The following is a 24,297-nucleotide window of genomic DNA, read 5'->3' as shown; positions in this document are numbered from 1 at the left end:
CCGGCGGAGGGCTGTCCAATTCGAACCGAGGTTGGGTGGGGAGAAGGGCCACGCCAGACCATCCCTCTTCCCATCTTCAAAGCCTTCCTAAAATCCCATCTCCTCCAAGAGGCCTTCCCTAAGCCCTCATTTCTCCGATTCTCTCTCCCCCTTCTGCGTCGCCCTTGCACTTGAACCTGTAACCTTCAACACTCGATACTCCCTCCACCCTCAGTCTCCCAGCACTTACATACATAGCCATAATTTATTTTGATGTCTGTCTCCTTCTCTAGACTGTAAGTTCCTGGTGGGCAGTGGACGTATCTGCCGACTCTGTTGCATTGTACTCTCCCAAGTGCTTAGACCAGTGTTCCGCACTCAGTAAGCGCTCAATAAATGCCACTGATTGATCGCTTGATTGTCCCGCTGATCTCGGGTTGCACGATCCAGGCTCCCGGGGAGAAAGTGTTTCATCCACTAAAGGTGCATTCCTCCTAGGCTGAAAGACCCCCCCCCCCCTTACCTCCTTCCCCTCCCCACAGCACCTGTATATATGTATATGTTTGTACGTATATATTACTCTATTTATTTATTTATTTTATTTGTACATATTTATTCTATTTATTTTATTTTATTTTATTAATATGTTTTGTTTTGTTCGCTGTCTCCCCCTTCTAGACTGTGAGCCCACTGTTGGGTAGGGACCGTCTCTAGATGTTGCCAACTTGGACTTCCCAAGCGTTTAGTACGGTGCTCTGCACACAGTAAGCGCTCAATAAATACGATTGAATGAATGAATGAACGAAAAGAGATGGAGGCTCCTTCTGGGGTCCTGGGTCAGCGCCGGGTCATTCCCCGGAGACCCCGCCAAGCCCACAGCGGTCATTCCATCTGCCTGCTGGCCACAACTTTTCCAGGCTCCTCCTCCCATCCTTTTCTCCCATTTCCTCCAAAATCTGGGGCCGGAGGTCTATCAGCACATTATTAATATTATTGTTAATAGTACTTGGTCCATTACTTGGAACATTGTAAGTGCTTAACAAAACTCAGAGCTATTATTATTAATTGGAGAAATCAGCACATTATTATTATTATTGTTAATAGTACTTGGTCCATTACTTGGAACATTGTAAGTGCTTAACAAAACTCAGAGCTATTATTATTAATTGGAGAAGCAGTGTGGTATAGTGGAGAGAGCTCGGGCCTTAGAGTCAGAAGGTCATGGGTTCTTATCTCGGCTTCGCCACATGTCTGCTGCGTGGCCTTGGGCAAGTCACTTCACTTCTCTGTGCCTCAGTTATCTCATCTGTAAAATGGGGTTTAAGAGTGTGAGCCCCATGTGGGACAACCTGATCACCTTGTATCCCCCCCACGCTTAGGACAGTGCTTTGCACATAGTAAGCGCTTAACAAATGCCATCATCATTATTATTATTATTATGTGGGACAGGGACTGTGTCCAACCTGATTACCTTGTATCTACGCCAGTGCTTACAACAGTGCTTGGCACGTAGTAAGCGCTGAACAAGTACCACAATTATTATTGTTTATTATTAATAATAATGATAGTTGTGATGACAGCTCCTGCCGCGTGCGACCCTGAATCGGAGGGGAGAACCGGGCTCGAATTCCCCAGCTCCTTCGGATGTGATCGCAACCCCTCAGTGACTGTCCTGGGAGGGGAAAGGGAGAACAGTCACGTGAGGAGAAGCTCACTGAGCCCCATTTTCCCTCCATTGGAGAGGGAATGGGGGGAATCAAGCCATCAATCAATCTTATTTATTGAGCATTTACCGTGTGCGGAACACTGTACTAAGCATGTGTGAGAGTACAACACAACAATATAGCAGGCACGTTCCCTGCCCACAATAAGCTCACAGTCTAGAGGGGAAGACTGATATTAATATGAATAAATAAATGACAGATACGGACATAAGAGCTGTGGGGGTGGGGGAGACCTGGATCCATTCATTGCCAGGCTTGTGGGGGCGGGCAACGGACAGAGAGGAAGACGATGACTTCCCCTGCCACCATGTTGCGTAGGGACCGTCTCTATGTGTTGCCAGCTTGGGCTTCCCAGGCACTTGGTATGGTGCTCTGCTCACAGTAAGCGCTCAATAAATACGATTGAATGAATGAATGAATGAATTTATTTTATTGGCACATATTTATCCTATTTATTTTATTTTGTTGATATGTTTTGTTTTGTTGTCTGTCTCCCCCTTCTAGACTGTGAGCCCGCTGTTGGGTAGGGACCGTCTCTCTATGTTGCCAACTTGGACTTCCCAAGCGCTTAGTCCAGTGCTCTGCACGCAGTAAGCACTCAATAAATACGATTGAATGAATGAATGAACCAGCCTTGGTGCTGCTGGCAGGGGGTAATTTCCAAGGGAACAGCTTCCAAGGTGCCAGAGCCCAGCTCAGGGATGGCCAGTGGGCATCAGTCTGGGGCAGAGGGCCAGTGGAAAAGAGAGGCAGGAGACTTCTCCTCTTTGGAGAAAGTAGATCTCCAAAGGGAAGAATGGAACTGGGAGTCCAGTAAAGTCCTGGACAGTTGTTGGACAGAGGGTGGTCGGGGACTGGGGGAGAGAGGGGTGCAGGGTGTGTGTGTAGTGGATTCTGATGACTTGACACCTGTCCACGTGTTTTGTTTTGTTGTCTGTCTCCCCCTTCTAGACTGTGAGCCCATTGTTGGGTAGGGACCATCTCTATATGTTGCCGACTTGTACTTCCCAAGCGCTTAGTCCAGTATTCTGCACACAGTAAGCGCTCAATAAATACGATTGAACGAATAAATGTGTGTGCACAATGTATATGCATTTGTGTGTCCCTCTAGACTGTAACCTCATCTGGGGGCAGGGATCACGTATACCAACTCTGTTATATTGGTGCATTGTACCCTCCCAAGTGCTTAGTACAATGCTCCGCACACAGTAAGCGCTCAATAAATATGACCGATTGATTGGCTGTGTATGGGAAAGTGTACGGGAAGCAGCGTATGGAAGCCGCGTATGGAAGCAGCGTAAGAAGTGTATGGCTGTGTATGGGAAGCAGCGTGGCTCAGTGGAAAGTGTACGAGCTTTGGAGTCAGAGGTCATGGGTTCAAATCCCGGCTCTGCCACTTGTCAGCTATGTGAGTTTGGGCAAGTCACTTCACTTCTCTGGGCCCCAGGTACCTCATCTGGAAAATGGGGATTAAGATTGTGAGCCCCCCATGGGACAACCTGATCACCTTGTAGCCTCCCAGTGCTTAGAACAGTGCTTTGCACATAGTAAGCCCTTAATAAATGCCATTATTACGATGATGATGATGATGATGATGATGATGATGATGATGCTGTCTTGGAAGCAGAGTGGAAGGAGATGAGGGGGCCCAGAATTGCCACGGTGCTGCCTCGGTGTCCACCCCATCCCACAGCAGGGCTGCCTCCTGGGGGACTACTGAGAGCTCACCTCCTTCAGGAGGCCTTCCCAGACTGAGCCCCTTCCTTCCTCTCCCCCTCGTACCCCTCATCTTACCTCCTTCCCTTCCCCCCAGCACCTGTATATATGTATATATGGTTGTACATATTTATTACTCTATTTATTTATTTATTTTACTTGTACATATCTATTCTATTTTATTTTGTTAGTATGTTTGGTTTTGTTCTCTGTCTCCCCCTTTTAGACTGTGAGCCCACTGTTGGGTAGGGACTGTCTCTATATGTTGCCAATTTGTACTTCCCAAGCGCTTAGTACAGTGCTCTGCACATAGTAAGCGCTCAATAAATACGATTGATGATGATGATGGTGATGATGACTAGAGGAGGCCCCAGAGTGAGTTGCCTCAGTCTCCTCAATTAATGATGCCAGGCCCCCTGGCCCAGTCAATTAATCAATCGTATTTATTGAGCGCTTACTGTGTGCAGAGCACTGTACTAAGTGCAGTCGTCTCTCTCCTCCTTCTTCTGGGTCCCGGGACCCATATGAAAAATGAGAAACAGAAAGCTAAACGGGAAGAAGGGCCAAGGAGTCCGTAACCTACCCCGGGCAAAGCCAGCACTGTTGTGAGGGACTAGTTGACTACTTGAATGAGAAGCGATGTGGCCTAGTGGATAGAAAAACAATAATAATAATAATAATTTTGGTATTTGTTAAGCGCTTACTATGTGCAAAGCACCGTTCTAAGCGCTGGGGAGGATACAAGGTGATCAGGTTGTCCCACATGGGGCTCACAGTCTTCATCCCCATTTTACAGATGAGGTAACTGAGGCCCAGAGAATAGTAATAATAATGGCATTTATTAAGCACTTACTATGTGCGCTCCCTCCTTCCTCTCCCCCTCGTCCCCCTCCCCATCCCCCCAACCTTACCTCCTTCCCCTCCCCACAGCACCTGTATATATGGATATATGTCTGTACAGATTTATTACTCTATTTATTTTATTTGTACATATTTATTCTATTTATTTTATTTTGTTAATATGTTTTATTTTGTTGTCTGTCTCCCCCTTCTAGACTGTGAGCCTGCTGTTGGGTAGGGACCATCTCTATATATTGCCAACCTGGACTTCCCAAGCACTTAGTACAGTGCTCTGCACACAGTAAGGGCTCAATAAATATGATTGAATGAATGAATGTGCAAAGCACTGTTCTAAGCATTGCGGGGGGGGGAATACAAGGTGATCAGGTTGTCCCAAGTGGGGCTCACAGTCTTCATCCCCATTTTCCAGTTGAGGTAACTGAGGCGCAGAGAAGTGAAGTGACTTGCCCAAAGTCACCCAGCTGACAAGCGGCGGAGCTGGGATTTGAACCCATGACCTCTGACTCCCAAGCCCTGGCTCTTTCCACTGAGCCACCCTGCTTCCCCCATCCTAGGAGTCAGAAGGATCTGGTTCTAATCCTGGCTCCTCCACGGGCCCACTGTGTGACCTTGGGCAAGTCACTTGGCTGCTCTGTGCATCAGTTACCTCAACTGTAAAATGGGGATTAATATTGTGAACCCCATGAGGGAAAAGGACCGTGTCCAACCTGATTTGCTCATATCCAGCCTGGCGCTTTGAACAGTGCCTGACACATAGTAAGGCTTAACAAATATGGCAATTATTATTACTATTATTAATAATTATTATTATTGTTATCACTATTACCCCCGAACTCTGCCTCGGGCTCATTCTGCCTTTTGACCTCCACGTTGGCGTGTTGCCGGCCTCAGTTCCCCTCTCTACCTGGGCAGTGAATAGTTCAAGAGGGGATTTGGGAATGGAGTTTGGGAGGGGATCCCCTCTCTACCTGGGCAGTGAATAGTTCAAGAGGGGATTTGGGAATGGAGTTTGGGAGAGGATAGAGCCAGGAAAGGGAAGAGGGGAGAGGGAGAGAGAAAGAGGAGGCAGAGGAGATAAAGAGATAGGAATCCGTTCATGTAGAACCTAAGGTAGGAAAGGCGGACAAAAAAGCCTCAATCACCTCTGTCTCCCTTCTCCATCCCATGAGCAGGCAGACACGCCATTGGGGAATGCCGATCAGTTGGAAATGTTCCCTGGGAACTCCCACTCCCCGGTGGAACTCATTAGCTCTTCATTCTCAACTTGTAATTGTTCCAACCCAAGTTCCTAATTGCCGTCTTTGCAATGTCCTTGAAATCGGCACTAAATCCCCAGCTAAAGAAGGGGATTTAAGAATTCCCTCTGCTCCTGACTCCTCCAAATAGAAGCAGCGGTGAACTCCTTGGAGTGTTTGAGGAGATGTGTAAGGGACCGGGGGACCATCCCGAGCATTTCTGCGCAATTTCCACACTTGTGCCTTCAAAGTCACCCTTGGCACTACTGTATTTGTTGACTTAAATACTATTTCGACGGACGGGCCTCAGCGTCCCCAAATCTCAAACTCTGTGCGGAGGATCTATTCTAGTGCTAGTGGCTTGGACGGTTCCATTTGTGTTCTTTCATCCCTGCCCATACTAAGCACTTATAATAATAATAATAATAATAATAATAATAATAATAATAATAATGGCGTTTGTTAAGTGCTTACTACGTGCAAAGCACTGTTCTAAGCGCTTAGTACAGTGCTCTGCACACAGCAAGTGCTCCATAAATGCCTTTGAGTGACTGATTGATTGATAAATAGTCTGTCATGTTCCTCCTGGGAAACGGAGAGTAACAGACCGAATACACGGGCAGGGATGCAGCATATTGCAAAGTGTGTGTGAGGTCTGTAGAGAAGCAGGACTAGAACCCAGGTCTCCTGAATCCCAGGCAGTGCTCTTTCCCCTGGATCTCTCCTATTTAAACGTGGACTCAACCACGCATCCTTCTTCCCTCTTTTTCCTATGTGTAAATTATTTTGCATCTGTCTTCTTCACTAGATTAAAAACTCCTGGAGGGCAGGGATCCTGTCTTCCAATTCTATTGTACTTTTCCAAGTGCTTACTATAATGTTCTGCACAAAGTATGTGCTTAACAAGTAGTGACCGCTTTACAGATGAGGCAGCTGAGGCCCAGAGAAGTGAAGTGACTTGCCTAAGGTCACATTTATTCATTCAATCGTATTTTTTAGACTGTGAGCCCATTTTTTAGACTGTGAGCCCACTTTTTAGACTGTGAGCCCACTTTTTAGACTGTGAGCCCACTGCTGGGTAGGGACTGTCTCTATATGTTGCCAACTTGTACTTCCCAAGTGCTTACTACAGTGCTCAGCACTCAGTAAGTGCTCAATAAATACGATTGATTGATTTACTGAGTGCTTACTGTGTGCAAAGCCACAGAGCAGACAAGTGGCAGAGCTGGGATTAGAGCCCAGGTTCTTCAGTCTCCCAGATCCCCGCTCTGTCCACTAATAACAATAATACTACTAATAATAATGGCATTTATTAAGTGCTTACTATGTGCAAAGCACTGTTCTAAGCACTGGGGAAGTTACAAGGTGATCAAGTTGTCCCGTTTTAATCCCCAATTTACAGATGAGGAAACTGAGTCCCAGAGAAGTGAAGTGACTTGCCTAAGGTCACATGTATCCATTCAATTGTATTTATTGAGCGCTAACTGTGTGCAAAGTCACAGAGCAGGCAAGTGGCAGAGCTGGGATTAGAACACAGGTCCTTCAGTCTCCCAAATCCCTGCTCTGTCCACTAATAATAATAATAGTAATAATAATAATCAATCAATCAATCAATCGTATTTATTGAGTGCTTACTGTGTGCAGAGCACTGTACTAAGCACTTGGGAAGCACGTTGGCAACATATAGAGACAGTCCCTACCCAACAGTGGGCTCACAGTCTAGAAGGGGGAGACAGAGAACAAAACCAAACATACTAACAAAACAAAATAAATAGAATAGATATGTACAAGTAAAATAAATAAATAAAGAAATAGAGTAATAAATATGTACAAACATATATACATATATACAGGTGCTATGGGGAAGGGAAGGAGGTGCTTACTATGTGCAAAGCACTGTTCTAAGCACTGGGGACGTTACAAGGTGATCAAGTTGTCCCATTTTAATCCCCATTTTACAGATGAGGTAACTGAGGCCCAGAGAAGTTAAGTGACTTGCCCAAAGTCACACAGCTGACAGTTGGCAGAGCCGGAATTTGAACCCATGACGTCTGACTCCAAAACCCGGGCTCTTTCCACTGAGCCACGCTGCTTCTCTAGGGCCATGCTACTTCTAGTTTGTCCGGTGTCCATCAAGGGATCCACATTTTTCCACATCCCTGAACTCTGGTGTGTCTGTCAATCAATCAATCAATCAATCAATCAATCGTATTTATTGAGCACTTACTGTGTGCAGAGCACTGTACTGAGCTCTTGGGAAGTACAAGTTGGCAACATATAGAGACAGTCCCTACCCAACAGTGGGCTCACAGTCTAAAAGGGGGAGACGGAGAACAAAACCAAACATACTAACAAAATAAAATAAATAGAATAGATATGTACAAGTAAAATAAATAGAGTAATAAATATGTACAAACATATATACAGGTGCTGTGGGGAAGGGAAGGAGGTCCACTCATGGGAGGGAGAAGGGAGACTCGTGTCTTTTTTCATCTACCTTTTCTGCTTTAGGTTCTACATTCATTCATTCAATCGTATTTATTGAGCGCTTACTGTGTGCAGAGCACTGGACTAAGCGCTTGGGAAGTCCAAGTTGGCAACATATAGAGACAGTCCCTACCCAACAGCGGACTCACAGTCTAGAAGAGGAACCAATTCCTCTCTCCTTCTTTATCTTCTCCGCCTCCTCTTTCTCTTTCCCCTCTTCCCGAAACTCCATTCCCAAATTCTCCCTTGAACTATTTACTGCCCAGGCAGAGAGGGAAACTGAGGCCGGCAACACCGCCACCTGGTGGTCCAAAAGCCAATTGCTCCAGATCTGATCAATCGTATTTATTATTATTAATAATAATAATTGTGGCGTTTGTTAAGCATTCATTCATTCGTTCAATCGTATTTATTGAGCGCTTACTGTGTGCAGAGCACTGTACTAGGCGCTTGGGAAGTCCAAGTTGGCAACATCTAGAGCCGGTCCCTACCCAACAGCGGGCTCACAGTCTAGAAGGGGGAGACAGAGAACAAAACCAAACATACTAACAAAATAAAATAAATAGAATAGATATGTACAAATAAAATAAATTAAAAAATAGAGTAATAAATACGTACAAACATATATCCATATATACAGGTGCTGTGGGGAGGGGAAGGAGGTAAGGCAGGGGGGGGGATGGGAGAGGAAGGGGGGGCTCAGTCTGGGAAGGCCTCCTGGAGGAGGTGAGCTCTCAGTAGGGTTTTGAAGTAAGTAAGCACTTACTACGTACCAGGCACTGTACTACACGCTAGGGTTGTTACGAGCAAATCGGGTTGGACACAGTCTCTGTCCCAGAAGCAGCATGGCTCAGTGGAAAGAGCCCGGGCTTGGAAGTCAGAGGTCATGGGTTCTAATAATAATAATAATAATAATAATGGCATTTATTAAGTGCTTACTATGTGCAGAGCACTGTTCTAAGCGCTGGGAAGTTACAAGGTGATCAGGTTGTCTCACATGGGGCTCACAGTCTTAATCCCCATTTTACAGATGAGGTAACTGAGGCACAGAGAAGTGAAGTGACTTGCCCAAAGTCACACAGCTGACAATTGGCGGAGCGGGGATTTGAACCCATGACCTCTGACTCCAAAGCCCGGGCTCTTTCTACTGAGCCATGCTGGCTCCGCCACTCATCAGCTATGTGACTTTGGGCCAGTCACTTCACTTCTCTGGGCCTCAGCTACCTCATCTGGAAAATGGGGATGAAGACTGTGAACCCCATGTGGGACAACCTGATTACCTTGTATCTCCCCCAGAGCTGTGAGCCCACTGTTGGGTAGGGACCGTCTCTATATGTTGCCGACTTGTACTTCCCAAGCGCTTAGTCCAGTGCTCTGCACACAGTAAGCGCTCAATAAATGCAATTGAATGAATGAATGAATGAGCAGTGCTTGGCACATAGTAAGCGCTTAACAAATACCAAAATTATTATTAGTACAGTGCTGGGCACACTCAATTAATGCTCAATTAATGCCTTTGAGGATGACGATGATAATGATAATCACCAGTCAGTCGATAGTATTTGCTGAACTCTTACTGAGTGCAGAGCACTAATAGTAAGCGCTTGGGGGAGTATAATAGAACAGGCACATTCCCAGCCCACAACAAGCTTACATGATGATTCATTCAATTGCATATAATAATAATAATAATAATGGCATTTGTTAAGCGCTTACTATGTGCAAAGCACTGTTCTAAGTGCTGGGGAGGTTACAAGGTGATCAGGTTGTCCCACGGGGGGCTCAGTCTTCATCCCCATTTGACAGATGAGGGAACTGAGGCCCAGAGAAGTGAAGTGACCTGCCCAAAGTCACCCAGCTGACAATTGGTGCAGTGGGGATTTGAACCCGTGACCTCTGACTCCAAAGCCCGGGCTCCTTCCACTGAGCCACGCTGCTTCTCTCATGACGGTCTAGGAAATCATTTCAATCAATCAATCAATCAATCAATCGTATTTATTGAGTGCTTACAAGTTGGCACCATATAGAGACAGTCCCTACCCAACAGTGGACTCACAGTCTAAAAGGGGGAGACGGAGAACAAAACCAAACATAGTAACAAAATAAAATAAATAGAATAGATATGTACAAGTAAAATAAATAAATAGAGTAATAAATATGTACAAACATATATACATATATACAGGTGCTGTGGGGAAGGGAAGGAGGTAAGATGGGGGGAATGGAGAGGGGGACAAGGGGGAGAGGAAGGAAGGGGTTCAGCTCTGGCCTGTGGTAGTGTGATATCTCTTAGACTGTGAGCCCACTGTTGGGTAGGGACCGTCTCTATATGTTGCCAAATTGTACTTCCCAAGCGCTTAGTACAGTGTTCTGCGCACAGTAAGCGCTCAATAAATACGATTGAATGACTGAATGAATCCCTATGGGTTGTCGGAAATGGGTGGAGGGGCCTGGAGTAGATTCCCTTGGCCACCAGAGATATCAGCTCCAGAGAGATGGGAGCTGTGTCCCAGAGACGCCTCTCTGTCTGCCCAGACTGTGTGGATTGGGATTTTGCTTCCTGGGGATGGAGGGAATTCTGGTCTATTGCTCCCTCTGGCAGGACAAAGCCACACCCTGGGGATACTAAACAATAATCCACATTGTGGTGATGCCTGCTTACTTGAGAATGATAATAAGAATGATAAGAATGGCAAGAAAACAAGGAGGCAGGCATCAATACCATCAGAATAAATAGAATTATAGCTATAGACACATCAGTAAAAGAATACATATTGTAATAAATGTGTCCATATATACACAAGTACTGTGGGGAGGGGAAGGGCGAGAGCAGAGGGAGGGAGTTGGGGTGATGGGGCGGAGAAGAGAAGGAGAGGAAAAGCGGGGGCTCAGTCTGGGAAGGCCTCTTGGAGGAGGTGAGCTCTCAGTAGGGCTTTGAAGGGAGGAATGAATGAATGAATGAATGAATGAATGAATGAATGAATGAACAGATGGATGGGTGGATGAATGGATGGATGGCTCAGAGAAGCAGCGGTGGCTCAGTGGAAAGAGCCCGGGCTTTGGAGTCAGAGGTCATAGGTTCAAATCCCGGCTCCGCCAATGGTCAGCTGGGTGACTTTGGGCAAGTCACTTCACTTCTCTGGGCCTCAGTTCCCTCATCTGGAAAATGGGGATGAAGACTGTGAGCCCGACGTGGGACAACCTGATCACCTTGTAACCTCCGCAGTGCTTAGAACAGTGCTTTGCACAGAGTAAGCGCTTAATAAAAATGCCATTATTATTATTAATTATTATTAATAATAGAGTGGTCCTGCTGCTCCCGACTGTGAGCCCGCTGTTGGGCAGGGCCCGTCTCTGGATGTTGCCTACATGGACTTCCCAAGCGTTCAGTACAGTGCTCTGCACACAGTAAGCGCTCAATAAATACTTTCGAATGAATTATTAATAATAATAGAGTGGCCCTGCCTCTCCCGACTGTGAGCCCGCTGTTGGGTAGGGACCGTCTCTAGATGTTGCCAACTTGGACTTCCCAAGCGCTCACTACAGTGCTCTGCACACGGTAAGTGCTCAATAAATACTTTTGAATGAATTATTAATAATAATATATATACCTGTATATATGTATATATGTTTGTACATATTTATTACTCTATTTATTCATTTATTTTACTTGTACATATCGATTCTATTTATTTTATTTTGTTAGTATGTTTGGTTTTATTCTCCGTCTCCCCCTTTTAGACTGTGAGCCCACTGTTGGGTAGGGACTGTCTCTATATGTTGCCAACTTGGACTTCCCAAGCGCTCAGTACAGTGCTCTGCACACAGTAAGCGCTCAATAAATACGATTGATTGATTGAATAATAGAGTGGCCCTGCTTCTCCCGACTGTGAGCCCACTGTTGGGTAGGGACCATCTCTAGATGTTGCCAACTTGGGCTTCGCAAGCGCTCAGTACAGTGCTCTGCACACAGTAAGCGCTCAATAAAGCCGATTGAATGAATGAATAATGGATGTACAGGGTGAGGCTGGGAGGGTGGAGGCCACCGAGACGGGGGAGCCTCCCAAGTCCTAGAAGGGCCCCAGTCCGCCCGAGGGGGCGGGGCCTGAGGACACTTCCGGTTCCGGTCTCCGCCGCGGCGCGCCCCCCCACGTGTCCGGGCCTCCTGCTGGCCGCCCGACGCATGCGCAGTCGCCTCGGCCTCGAATCGGGGGTCAGAGGTCAGGGGTTAGGGGTCAAGGGAGGGCCCAGGGGACCTGCCGCCTGGAGTCGTGAGTGCGGGACCTGGGGGGAGGGGGCTATGCGGATGTTAGGCGCTTACTACAGTGCTTTGCACATAGTAAGCGCTTAATAAATGCCATTATTATTATTATTATTATTATTATTAATATGATCATTACTTGGTGCCAGGCACCGCGCTAAGCGCTGGGCGACATACAGGGTAATCAGCTTCATTCATTCCATCAATCAGTCCATTCATTCATTCAATCGTATTTATTGAGCGCCTACTGTGTGCAGTAAGCACTGTACTAAGCGCTTGGGAAGTCCAAGTTGGCAACATATAGAGAGGGTCCCTACCCAACAGCGGGCTCACAGTCTAGGAGGGGGAAACAGACGACAAAACAAAACCTATTAGCAAAATAAAATCGATAGAATAAATGTGTACAAGTAAAATAAATAGAGTAATAAATACGTACAAACATATTTATTGAGCGCTTACTGTGTGCAGAGCACTATACTAAGCGCCTCGGAAGTCCAAGTTGGCAACATATAGAGACAGTCAATCAATCAATCGTATTTATTGAGCGCTTACTGTGTGCAGAGCACTGGACTAAGCGCCTGGGAAGCCCAAGTTGGCAGCATCTAGGGCCGGTCCCTACCCAACAGCGGGCTCACAGTCTAGGAGGGGGAGACAGACGACAAAACAAAACCTATTAGCAAAATAAAATCGGCAGAATAAATGTGTACAAGTAAAATAAATAAATAAATAGAGTAATAAATACGTACAAACATATATTTATTGAGAGCTTACTGTGTGCAGAGCGCTGTACTAAGCGCTTGGGAAGTACAAGTTGGCAACATCTAGAGACGGTCCCTACCCAACAGCAGGCTCACAGTCTAGAAGGGGGAGACAGAGAACAAAACAAAACCTATTAACAAAATAAAATCAATAGAATAAATATGTACAAGTAAAATAAATGGAGTAATTAATACGTACAAATATATATTTATTGAGCGCTTACTGTGTGCAGAGCACTGTACTAAGCGCTTGGGAAGTCCAAGTTGGCAACATCTAGAGACGGTCCCTACCCAACAGCGGGCTCACAGGCTAGGAGGGGGAGACAGACGACAAAACAAAACCTATTAGCAAAATAAAATCTATAGAATAAATATGTACAAATAAAATAAGTAAATAATGTTGCCAATTTGTACTTCCCAAGCGCTTAGTACAGTGCTCTTCACACAGCAAGTGCTCAGTAAATACGATTGAATTGAATGAATGAATGAATAAATATGTACAAGTAAAATAAATAAATATAGTAATAAATACGTACAAACATATATTTATTGAGCGCTTACTCTGTGCAGAGTACTGTACTAAGCGCCTGGGAAGTCCAAGTTGGCAACATCTAGAGACGGTCCCTACCCAACAGCGGGCTCACAGTCTAGGAGGGGGAGACAGACGACAAAACAAAACCTATTAGCAAAATAAAATCAATAGAATTAATATGTACAAATAAAATAAATAAATAATGTTGCCAATTTGTACTTCCCAAGCGCTTAGTACAGTGCTCTGCACACAGTAAGTGCTCAATAAGTACGATTGAATTGAATGAATGAATGAATGAAATAGAGTAGTAAATACATACAAACATATATATATATATATATACAGGGCCGTGGGGAGGGGAAGGAGGTAAGGCGGTACGATTCATTCAGTCGTATTTATTGAGTAATAAATACGTGGAGGTAAGGCGGGACGATTCATTCAATCGTATTTATTGAGCGCTTACTGTGTGCAGTAAGCACTGTACTAAGTGCTTGGGAAGTCCAAGTTGGCAACATCTAGAGACGGTCCCTACCCAACAGTGGGCTCACAGTCTAGAAGGGGGAGACAGAGAACAAAACAAAACATATTAACGAAATAAAATAAACAGAATAAGTATATACAAATAAAATAAATAAATAAATAGAGTAATAAATATGTAAAAACGTATATTTATTGAGCGCTTACTGTGTGCGGAGTACTGTACTAAGCGCTTGGGAAGTCCAAGTTGGCAACATCTAGAGACGGTCCCTACCCAACAGCGGGCTCACAGTCTAGAAGGGGGAGACACACATCATTGAGTAGCAGTGTGGCTCAGTGGAAAGAGCCCGGGCTTTGGAGTCAGAGGTCGTGGGTTCAAATCTCAGCCCCACCACTTGTCAGCCGGGTGACTTGGGGCAAGTCACTTCTCTGGGCCTCAGTGACCTCATCTGTCAAATGGGGATGAAGACTGGGAGCCCCATGTGGGACAACCTGATCACCTTAATAATAATAATAATAATAATGATGGTATTTGTTAAGCGCTTATTATGTTCAAAGCACTGTTCTAAGCACTGGGGAGGTTACAGGGTGATCAGGTTGTCCCACGGAGGGCTCACAGTTTTTAATCCCCAGTTTACAGATGAGGGAACTGAGACCCAGAGAAGTGAAGTGACTTGCCCAAAGTCACACAGCTGACGGTGGAGCCGGGATTTGAACCCCTGACCTCTGACTCCAAAGCCCGGGCTCCTTCCACTGAGCCACGCTACCTTGTAACCTCCCCAGTGCTTAGAACAGTGCTTTGCACATAGTAAGCCCTTAATAAATGCCATTGTTACTATTATTCTCTGGGCCTCAGTGACCTCATCTGGAAAATGGGGATGAAGACTGAGCCCTGCGTGGGACAACCTGATGACCTTGTAACTGCCTCCAGCGCTTAGAACAGTGCTTTGCACATAGTAAGCGCGTAATAAATGCCATTATTATTATTGTTACAGGTCTCCGCCACTAGTCAGCTGTGTGGCCTTGGGCAAGTCACTTCACTTCTCTGGGCCTCAGTGACCTCATCTGGAAAATGGGGATGAAGACTGTGAGCCCCCCATGGGACAACCTGATCACCTTGTAACCGCCCCAGCACTGAGAATAGTGCTTTGCACAGAGTAAGCGCTTAATAAGTGCCATCATTATTATTATTATTATTATTAATAAATGAACTGTTGAATAAATAACAGAGACTAAAGGGCTCAGGACAGATGTAAATAAGCGCTGGAGGTGACCGTTGGGCTTGTATGGCTTGCAGAGCTGAGAACTAATGGAAAAAGACCACCTCCCCCCCACCAACTCAAGCATCCTCATCTCGGGCTTTGGATTCAGAGGTCGTGGGTTCAAATCCCGGCTCCGCCACTTGTCAGCTGTGTGACTTTGGGCAAGTCACTTCACTTCCCCGGACCTCAGTTCCCTCATCTGTAAAATGGGGATGAAGACTGTGAGCCCCATGTGGGGCAACCTGATGACCTTGTATCTACCCCAGCGCTTAGAACAGTGCTTTGCACATAGTAAGCGCTTAATAAATGCCATTATTATTATTATTATTATCCCCGGGCTCCTGGAAGGACTTTGGAATTCCGGATCCGCCACGTGTCTGCTCTGTGACCTTGGGCAAGTCACTTCTCTGAGCCTCAGTTCCCTCATCCGTAAAATGAGGATTAAGACTGTGAGCCCCACGTGGGACGACCCAATCACCTTGTATTCCCCCAGCGCTTAGAACAGTGCTTCGCACATAGTAAGTGCTTAACAAATGCTATCATTATTATTATTATTAACTCGCTCATGCCCGGCGATGTCATCGAGCAGCCACCGAGGCCCCAGTGGGGGAACTGTAATCCGTGGGAGCCAGAGTGGCATCTGCGTGTGCCCAAATTGAAAGAATAAACCCCAGGGCTCCCACTGGATTCGCCCTTCAGTCAGTCAACATTATTCACCGAGCACTTGCTGGGTGCAGAGCACTGTACTAAGCAGTTGGGAGAGGACAATACAACAGAGCTGCTAGACACATTCCCTGCCCTCCGTGGGCCCGGGTCCCCACTGCTTTCCCGATGGAAGGGGGGAGGCAGGATAATAATAATCAATCAATCAATCAATCGTATTTATTGAGTGCTTACTGTGTGCAGAGCACTGTACTGAGCCCTTGGGAAGTACAAGTTGGCAACATCTAGAGACAGTCCCTACCCAACAGTGGGCTCACAGTCTAAAAGGGGGAGACAGAGAACAAAACAAAGCATAATAACAAAATAAAATAAATAGAATAGATATGTACATATAGAGACTGTCCCTACTCAACAGTGGGCTCACAGTCTAAAAGGGGGAGACAGAGAACAAAACCAAACATACTAACAAAATAAAATAAATAGAATAGATATGTACAAGTAAAATAAATAGAGTAATAAATATGTACAAACATATATACATATATACAGGTGCTGTGGGGAAGGGAAGGAGGTAAGATGAGGGGGATGGAGGGGGGAGAGGAAGGAAGGGGCTCAGTCTGGGAAGGCCTCCTGGAGGAGGTGAGCTCTCAGTAGGGCCTTGAAGGGAGGAAGAGAGCTAGATTTATTAAGCGCTTACTATGTGCTACTAAGTGCTGGGGGGATACAAGGTGATCAGTTTGTCACACGTGGGGCTCACAATCTTAATCCCCATTTTTCAGATACGGGAACTGAGGCCCAGAGAAGTGATTTGCCCAAAGTCACACAGCTGACAATTGGCGGAGCCGGGATTTGAACCCATGACCTCTGACTCCAAAGCCCGGGGTGGGGAGAGGGACCAGAGAGGGTCACTGGGCCCCCGCTGATGTTGCTTTGTCTCTCTCTGCCCTAGCGCCCTCAGGACAGGGGCTTGCCAGCATCCGGCTGATGGAGGCTTGAGTCCCGGCCGGAGGGAGGCCGCTTCCCGAGCCCCGAGATGGCCACCGCCGCCCTGGGACCACCACCGGCCCCCTCTCCGTGGGAGCCGGAGGGGATCCCGCCGTTGAAGCCGGAGGAGGACCCGGGGCCGGGGGCCTCTTCCCAGCCCTTCCGGCGTTTCCGCTACCAGGAGGCGGCGGGGCCCCGGGAGGCCCTGAGCCGGCTGCGGGAGCTGTGCCGCCAGTGGCTGCGGCCCGAGCGGAGGACCAAGGAGCAGATCCTGGAGCTGCTCGTGCTGGACCAGTTCCTCAGCGTCCTGCCCGGGGACACCCAGCGCTGGGTGCGGGAGCGGCGGCCGCGCAGCGGCGAGGAGGCCGTCGCGCTGCTCGAGGGTTTGCAGAAGGAGCCCAGGAGACCAAGGCGGTGGGTGAGGAGGGGGAATCCTGGCCTGTGCGATGAGGAGGGGGAAGGCCGGGTGGCGGAGACCGGGGTTGGGGGGGGGGCCTCCCGCGGCGGCCCGGGACCGGGCGGCGGGGATGCGCCCTCGGCCCCCCGCACCTTACCGGAGAGACTCCGTCCCCCTGCCCGGCGAGGTGACCGGGCCCCCGGCTCGTCTCCCAGGTGACGATCCAAGTGGAAGACCGAGAAGTGCTGTCTGAAGAGACGGGGATGGCGGGGGCCGGGTCGGAGTCCTCGAGTCGCCAGCCGGAGGAGGAGGAAGAGGAGGAGGGCCCGCAGAGCCCGGATCCGGACGTCCTGGGTTCCACGAGTCCCCGCTGCGTTAAGGAGCCTGAGCGGGGCCGGTCCGTGAGCCCCTTCTCTCCGGCCCCCGAACCTCCAGAGCTTCCCGCCCCCCAGGACGCGGCTCTTCCCGAGGAGGGCGGCGGCAGCGGAGACCAGGAGATGGTGGCCCTCCTGACTGCCATTACCCAGGTGAGCTCGGCCCTCTCCCGGGCCGGGAGACACGGGCCCGGGAGACGCGGGGCACAGTCCTTTTTTCCCTCCGCACCCCCGGGCCACCCTCCCAAGCCCAACCGGGCACCGGCCCCCCTCCCGGCATTCCTGGGCCACCCGTACCGTTGACCGTCGATACCGTCGTTAATGCATTCATGCTTGTCCCCCCCGTTTTAGAGTGTCAGCTCCGTGTGGGCAGGGAACGTGTCACTTCTTGAGTTGCTACTTCCCTCTGGAACTTACTTACCCCTCCTTCGCCCTCGTGAGTGTGGGGTCTGCCCGGTTAATTTGACAGAGTTATGAATATTTTGTATGTTTGTCTCCCCAGGTAGAGTGTAAGCTCCATGTGGGCAGGGAATGTGTCACTTTGTTACTCTGTACTTCCCCAACGCCTAGTACAGTGCACTGCACCAAGTGGGCGCTCAATAAATACTGCTACTACTACTATGACTTTGACCACCGGATGTTCATCAAGTTGTGCCTGCTTGTTATTAATAATGATAGTATTTGGTAAGCTCTTGCTACGTGCCAAACACTGTACTAAGCGCTGGGGGAGGTACAAGATGGTCAGGTCAGCCACAGTCCCTGCCCCACACGAGGCTCCCGTTCTAAGCGCTTAGTACAGTGCCCTGCGCACGGTAAGCGCTCAATAAATGCGATTGAATGAATAAGAGGGTGGGAGATGGGTATCGAGTCCCCATTTAACCGATGAGGGTGCCGGGGCCCAGAGAAGAGAAGTGACTGGACCAAGGTCACGCAGCAGACAAGTGGCAGAGCCGGGATGAGAACCCAGGTCCTCGACTCCAAGCGTACGCTCTTTCCACTTAAGCTCACCTTAAGTGTCAGTGGCAGATGCACCAGATCAATCATATTTATTGGGCGCTTACTGTGTGCAGAGCACTGTACTAAGCGCTTGGGAAGTACAAGTTGGCAACGTATAGAGACAGTCCCTACCCAACAGTGGGCTCAGATCGATCCGCGAGGGGTCCAGGTGGCCCCACTGCTCCCAGAAGAAGCACAGATCGGATAGAGGGGTTTGCAGCGGCCCTGTGAGGAGCCCCGGCCGGACAGAGAACCCACAGAAGCGATCCCTCAGCCTCCGACCCTTCGGTCGCCTCCATCACTCAGTGATATTTATTGAGCGCCCCCGGAGAGGAAGGCGCTATACCGAAGCCACACGTCCCCCCGCCCTCCCTCGGGGAGTTTATGAGCTGATCTCCCCAGAGAGAAGACCAGCTCTGGGTGTAGCTGCCATAATCTCTCAACAGACCCGGCCGATTAAATCAAACCCCCCAGACCCAGCTGGGGGCCAGGTTCCATCATCAATCGTATTTATTGAGCGCTTCCAGACTGGCCCTTGGCTGTCTCCCACCCTCCCGCCCCTGGATTGCACCCTGGTTCGGCCTCCCACTCGGCCGAACCTTAGAGGGAAGGGGGAGAAGCCGGAGAGCCCGTCAGGGACCCTCGAGTCTGCAGTCCCAGTTGTCGGTGGTGGTCCGGGGTTTTGTTGAGGGTCCGCTGGCTGCTCCCAGCCATAACGGTGATAATCACGGTGGTGTTTAAGGGAGCCGAGCACCACACCAAGCGCTGCCGTAGAGGCATCATCATCATCATCATCAGTCGTATTTATTGAGCGCTTACTATGTGCAGAGCACTGTACTAAGCGCTTGGGAAGTACAAATTGGCAACATATAGAGACAGTCCCTACCCAACAGTGGGCTCACAGGCTAAAAGGGGACTTTTAGAGGCGTAAGCGGATGAGGAGCCACTGGAGTCCTAGGAACGTGGGCCAACTCTTAGGGAGCAAGGCCACGGGCCTGAGACTCGCCGAGACCACCCCACCATTCGTGGAGGATGAGGAAGTAGTAAGATCCGTCTGCCCAGACGCAACATCACGACAGATGACGTCACGGTGGGGCTATTGGGGCGACCTCCCCTCCCGGCTGACGCTGGGCGAGCCAGTGTCCCCGGGTGCCCGCCCTTCGCCGGCCGCCGTTCAATCAATCGTATTTATTGAGCGCTTACTGTGTGCAGAGCACTGTACTAAGCACTTGGGAAGTACAAATTGGCAACACATAGAGACAGTCCGTTCGGCTGCCCCCTCACCGGGCCGTCTCCCCCGGAGGGCCCCGAGGGACGCTTGCGCTCTCCTGTCATTTCAGGGGCTGGCGACGTTCAAGGACGTGGCCCTGTGCTTCTCCCGGGAGCAGTGGGGCCACCTGGACCCCTCGCAGAAGGATTTCTACGGCGAATACGTCCCGCGGGAGGGCTGCGGGATCGTGGTGTCGCTGTGTAAGGGGGTCTCCTGGGGAGCGGCTGCTCAGGCTGAGCGGGAGGCGTTCGGGCGCGTGGCGGGGAACCCGGGGAGGGAAGGGGCTGGGGTTGGGCCAGGGGAGGGGATGGTAGAGCTCAGACGGGGGTCTAGCCTCAGGGCACGGGGGTGGAAGGATCGGTGTCTCCGCCCTGGTTCTGCCCTCTTCCATCATCCCTCCGCTTAGCAGCCAGTGGAGACGACGGGCTGGTCTTGGGGACCCAGTGTGGAGTAGGGGTGGGGAATGCCCTCAGCGCACTGGGGGCCAGTCCGGTGTCGGGGCTGGGGACAAGGGGTGGGCTCAAGGGAGGGACGAGGATTTAGTCACGAGCGCTGGCCTCGGTTCATTCAGTTGTTCCTGCAGTCAGTCGTATTTCTTGAGCGCTTGGGAGAGTACAGTGCAACAATAAACAGACACATTCCCTGTCCACAACAAGCTTATAGTCCAGAGGCGGGGGCACGGAGTGGGCCCGGGCCTCGTCAGAACAGGTCAAGCAGACCCCGACACCCCGGTTTCCTTCCCCCTCCGGGTAGCGTTTCCGATCCCCAGGCTGGATGAGATCCCCCCGATGGAAGGAGAGGAGGAGGAGGAGGAGGTGGAGGAGATCCAGGCCCCGGGACTCCAGGACTCGGAGGAGTCGGAGATCCTGACTTTCGCCTACCCAGGTGAGGGACCGGTCGGGGGGACACGGCCCTCCCCAGGCCCGGGTTCGGCCGCGATGTCGGCCCAGGGCGCGGGGGACAGGGAAGGGCCGCGAGTCCCGGGGGGCGTCCCAGCCGCGGCGCGGGCCGGCCTCACACCCTTCCCCTCGGCAGGAGACGGAAGCGAGGACGAGGAGCCGGCCGGCCCGGCGGCGCTGCCCGGGACGGTGCTGGGGGGTTGGGACCGGGCCCGGCAGAGCCCCGACGGAGAGGTGTTCCCCGAGGAGGCGGAGGAGGCCGGCGGCTGGCCCCCGTCGCTGTCCGAGGCCCTGGGGCTGCACACGCTGCCGCTGCTGGGGCGGCCGCACGACTGCCCGCGCTGCGGGAAGGCCTTCGGCTGCAGCTCGCACCTGGAGCGCCATTTGCGGACCCACGCCCGGGAGAGGCCCTACGGCTGTCCAGACTGCGGCAAGAGCTACACCCGCGGCGCCCACCTGGCCCGGCACCGCAAGACGCACGCGGCCGAGCCCCCGGCCGGCTCCCCGCCGGCCCCCAGGCCCTACTTCTGCGGGCAGTGCGGCAAGAGGTTCCGCTGGACCTCCGACCTGGTGCGGCATCAGCGGACGCACACGGGCGAGAAGCCGTTCCGCTGCGAGGTCTGCGGGAAGCGCTTCGGCCAGAAGTCCGTGCTCACCACCCACCGGCGCATCCACCTGGACCGGGGGCCGGGCCGCCCCCGGGGGGGCCGTCACCTCTGCGCGGAGGGCTTCGACCCCAGCCGGGCTCTCGCCGCCCACCTGCGCGTCCTCGCCGGGGACGGCCAGTCCTGCCGCTGTGCCCAGTGCGGGAGGAGCTTCGGCCGCCGGGATCACCTGGTGCGGCATCAGCGAACCCACACCGGGGAGAAGCCCTACAAGTGCCCCACGTGCGGCAAGGGCTTCGCCCGCGGTTACCACCTCCTCCGGCACCAGAGGACCCACTCCGAGAAGCGACTCTAGCGAGGGCCGGGTGAACCTGCCGTGCCCAGACGGTTGCCCTCCCCGCCCTCCGCCACCCCCGGCCGGGTCGAGGAGGAGACCGGGGGCTTGGCGGTCGTCAAGCCGTCGCCCTGCCTGCGCCCCCAGGATTAGGAGTCTGCCACGGGGGGTACCCCCGCCCCCGTGGGTGGGAGGGGCGGGAGGTGAAGGGAGCCGCACTACCCGGTTTGGTGACTCCGGGACCGCGGATGAGCCCTGCGGCCCCGGGAAAGCGAGAAGTCACGAGGCTGGGGAGGGGAACGATGAAGCCCGGGGTGAGCCGCCTCTCCCCACACCGTTGTTCCCCTCTCAGGGAGGGCTGGGCTCCAGGGGCAGGCCAGAGCCTCCGATTCCCATCCCCAGTCCCTCGGGCACCGTGGCATCAGTTCACGGGGGGCTGTGGCCACTTGGGAAGGATCCCGGACCCCCGCGCCAGCCCGACGCCTTCATCGGGCACCTGGGGGGTGTTGGAGGGCAGCTGCTTCTGGCTGTGGCCGGCTGGGGTGTCCGAAATAGAAATCTTGGGACCGCGATGCCCCGCGGCGGCCTCCCATTCTGGCCCCACCGCACTGTTTCCAACGCCCGAGGGTGGGGGAGGGCGTTTTCCAGAGCCCCGTCTCTGGCCGGAATCTGGGGGGTGGAAGGGACAGCGGGGTGGGGCAGGATTGGCACGATAGGGGGGATTGGTGCATTTTCTTGTCTTCTCTCTGGTCCCTTTGTCCCGGTATGTGGAAGACTGGCCCGGGTTGCCGTAGAGACAAGGCCGACAGTTACCAGGGCAACCATATTGCCTCCCCCGGTTGGACCGGCGAATGTCTAGGAGATGGGGACCGGCGAATGTCTAGGAGATGGTCTCTCCCCCACCCACCCCATGATGGGCTGCGGGATTTGGGGACAGGGCGGTCATGGCTACTTTGTTCCACCTACAAAGCACTCTTCCCCACCGCAGGCCGGGGCTCCCCTGCCCCTTCCACCAAGGATAGCTGTTTGGGGGGCCTCAGGGGCCAGTTTGATTTCTGGGTTTGCCCCCATCCAATCTCTCCCCTCCCTCCCCACCGCCTTCTGCCCCAGAAACCAGACGCGTTTGTAATAAAGCGGGATAGCGGCAACTCATCAACTCATCAGCTCCAGGCTCCATGTCCCGCTCTGTCTCGGGCCCCGCATGGTGGGAGGGAAAGAGGAGAAAGCCATCTGGGCTGGCAGGAAGATGGGGGGGGTCCTCTGAGGGAGTATCGGCAGGATGCAGGGGAATGGGCGTCAGCTGGACAGGATCCGGGAAAAGGGACAAGACTGGAAACCCCGGTGTCCTTCCTTTCCCGGGTTGGCTCCTTGGGTGCTGTGCCCTGATCATAATAACTGCAGTATTTGTTAAGTGTTTACTATGTGCCAAGCACTGTTCTGAGCACCAGGGTAGATACAAGCAAATCGGATTGGATGTGGTCCCTGTGCCACATGGGGCTCATAGTTTTAATCCCCATTATAGAGATGAGGGAAATGAGGCACAGGGAAGTGAAGCGACTTGCCCAAAGTTACACAGCAGAAACGCGGCAGTCAGGATTAGAACTCCTGTCCTGTGCTGGGTCATTGAGGGAGAGTCATGGATAGAAGGGAGAGAATCAGAGTGGCGGGGTGGTCCGTGCCAGATCCCCAGAGGGAGTGTCAGGGACGGAGGGAGGAAAATTAGGGGGTGTTGGTCGGTCCATGGTGGTCTACCCACCTCCCTGGGCTGCCTGTCTGCTGGCTTCCCGTGATTATCTCAGGTTGTGCCTAGGGCCTATTTTTAAGCTTGGAGATCCAGAAAACTCAAGGTGGGCATCCACGAGGGAAAAGGAGTATGATGTTAAGAAAGCCAGTGGCTGAACAGCGGTCAGGTTTTTGAGAAATCTGCCCGACCGTTAGCCACGGGGATCCTCTTGGCCCCCCAGGCCGCCCCAAAAGTCATCTTCTCGCCTCAGACCATCTCCTCGCCTCAGACCATCTCCTCTCTGCCCCCACCTCTTCCCCCTCTCTCCAGCAAGGAATGCAGGCAGCTGCCGACAGCAAAGCCCAGCGTCCCCTGCCTATTAACCCCCGTGAAGGCCCAAACCGGGGTTGAACAGGGCAGCGGCATCGCTGGGTCCCGGCCTCCTGTGGTGGCCGCGTCTGAAATCACGCCAGCCCATCCAGGGGCTGCCGAGACCCAGCCGGAGGAGCGTGGGCACAGCCGGGTGGCTTTGCCCGGGACCCGAGGGCCGACGGGAGTTGGACAGCTGGAACCCCAGAGGGATCGGTGATGATGATGATGATGGCATTTGTTAAGCACTTACTATGTGCAGAGCACTGTTCTAAGCGCTGGGGGGGCGGGGATACAAGGTGATCAAGTTGTCCCACATGGGGCTCACAGTCTTAGTCCCCGTTTTACAGATGAGGTCCCTGAGGCTCAGAGAAGTGAAGCGACTTGCCCG

The 24,297-nt window shown here is 51.4% G+C and overlaps 1 protein-coding gene across 2 annotated transcripts; it reads left to right on the top strand.

Annotated features, from left to right (window-relative positions):
• Window positions 1-12,324: 12,324 nt before the first annotated feature.
• On the top strand, window positions 12,325-22,963 carry ZNF202 (zinc finger protein 202). Of its 2 annotated transcripts, none has more exons than XM_038753985.1 (6): window positions 12,325-12,341; window positions 16,905-17,357; window positions 17,552-17,863; window positions 20,047-20,176; window positions 20,730-20,861; window positions 21,012-22,963. In XM_038753985.1, exons 2-6 carry the CDS (start codon window positions 16,989-16,991, stop codon window positions 21,833-21,835), a joined length of 1,767 nt encoding a protein of 588 aa, XP_038609913.1. In that variant the 5' UTR covers window positions 12,325-12,341; window positions 16,905-16,988; the 3' UTR covers window positions 21,836-22,963. The 2 variants fall into 2 exon arrangements, with proteins under 2 accessions (XP_038609913.1, XP_038609912.1); XM_038753984.1 differs by lacking the exon at window positions 12,325-12,341 and adding an exon at window positions 15,157-15,187.
• The last annotated feature ends 1,334 nt before the right edge of the window (window positions 22,964-24,297 follow it).

Source organism: Tachyglossus aculeatus, chromosome 11 (assembly GCF_015852505.1).
Source record: "Tachyglossus aculeatus isolate mTacAcu1 chromosome 11, mTacAcu1.pri, whole genome shotgun sequence".
Taxonomy (NCBI): Eukaryota; Metazoa; Chordata; class Mammalia; order Monotremata; family Tachyglossidae; genus Tachyglossus; species Tachyglossus aculeatus.
This window is presented reverse-complemented; position numbering and strand designations above follow the sequence as displayed.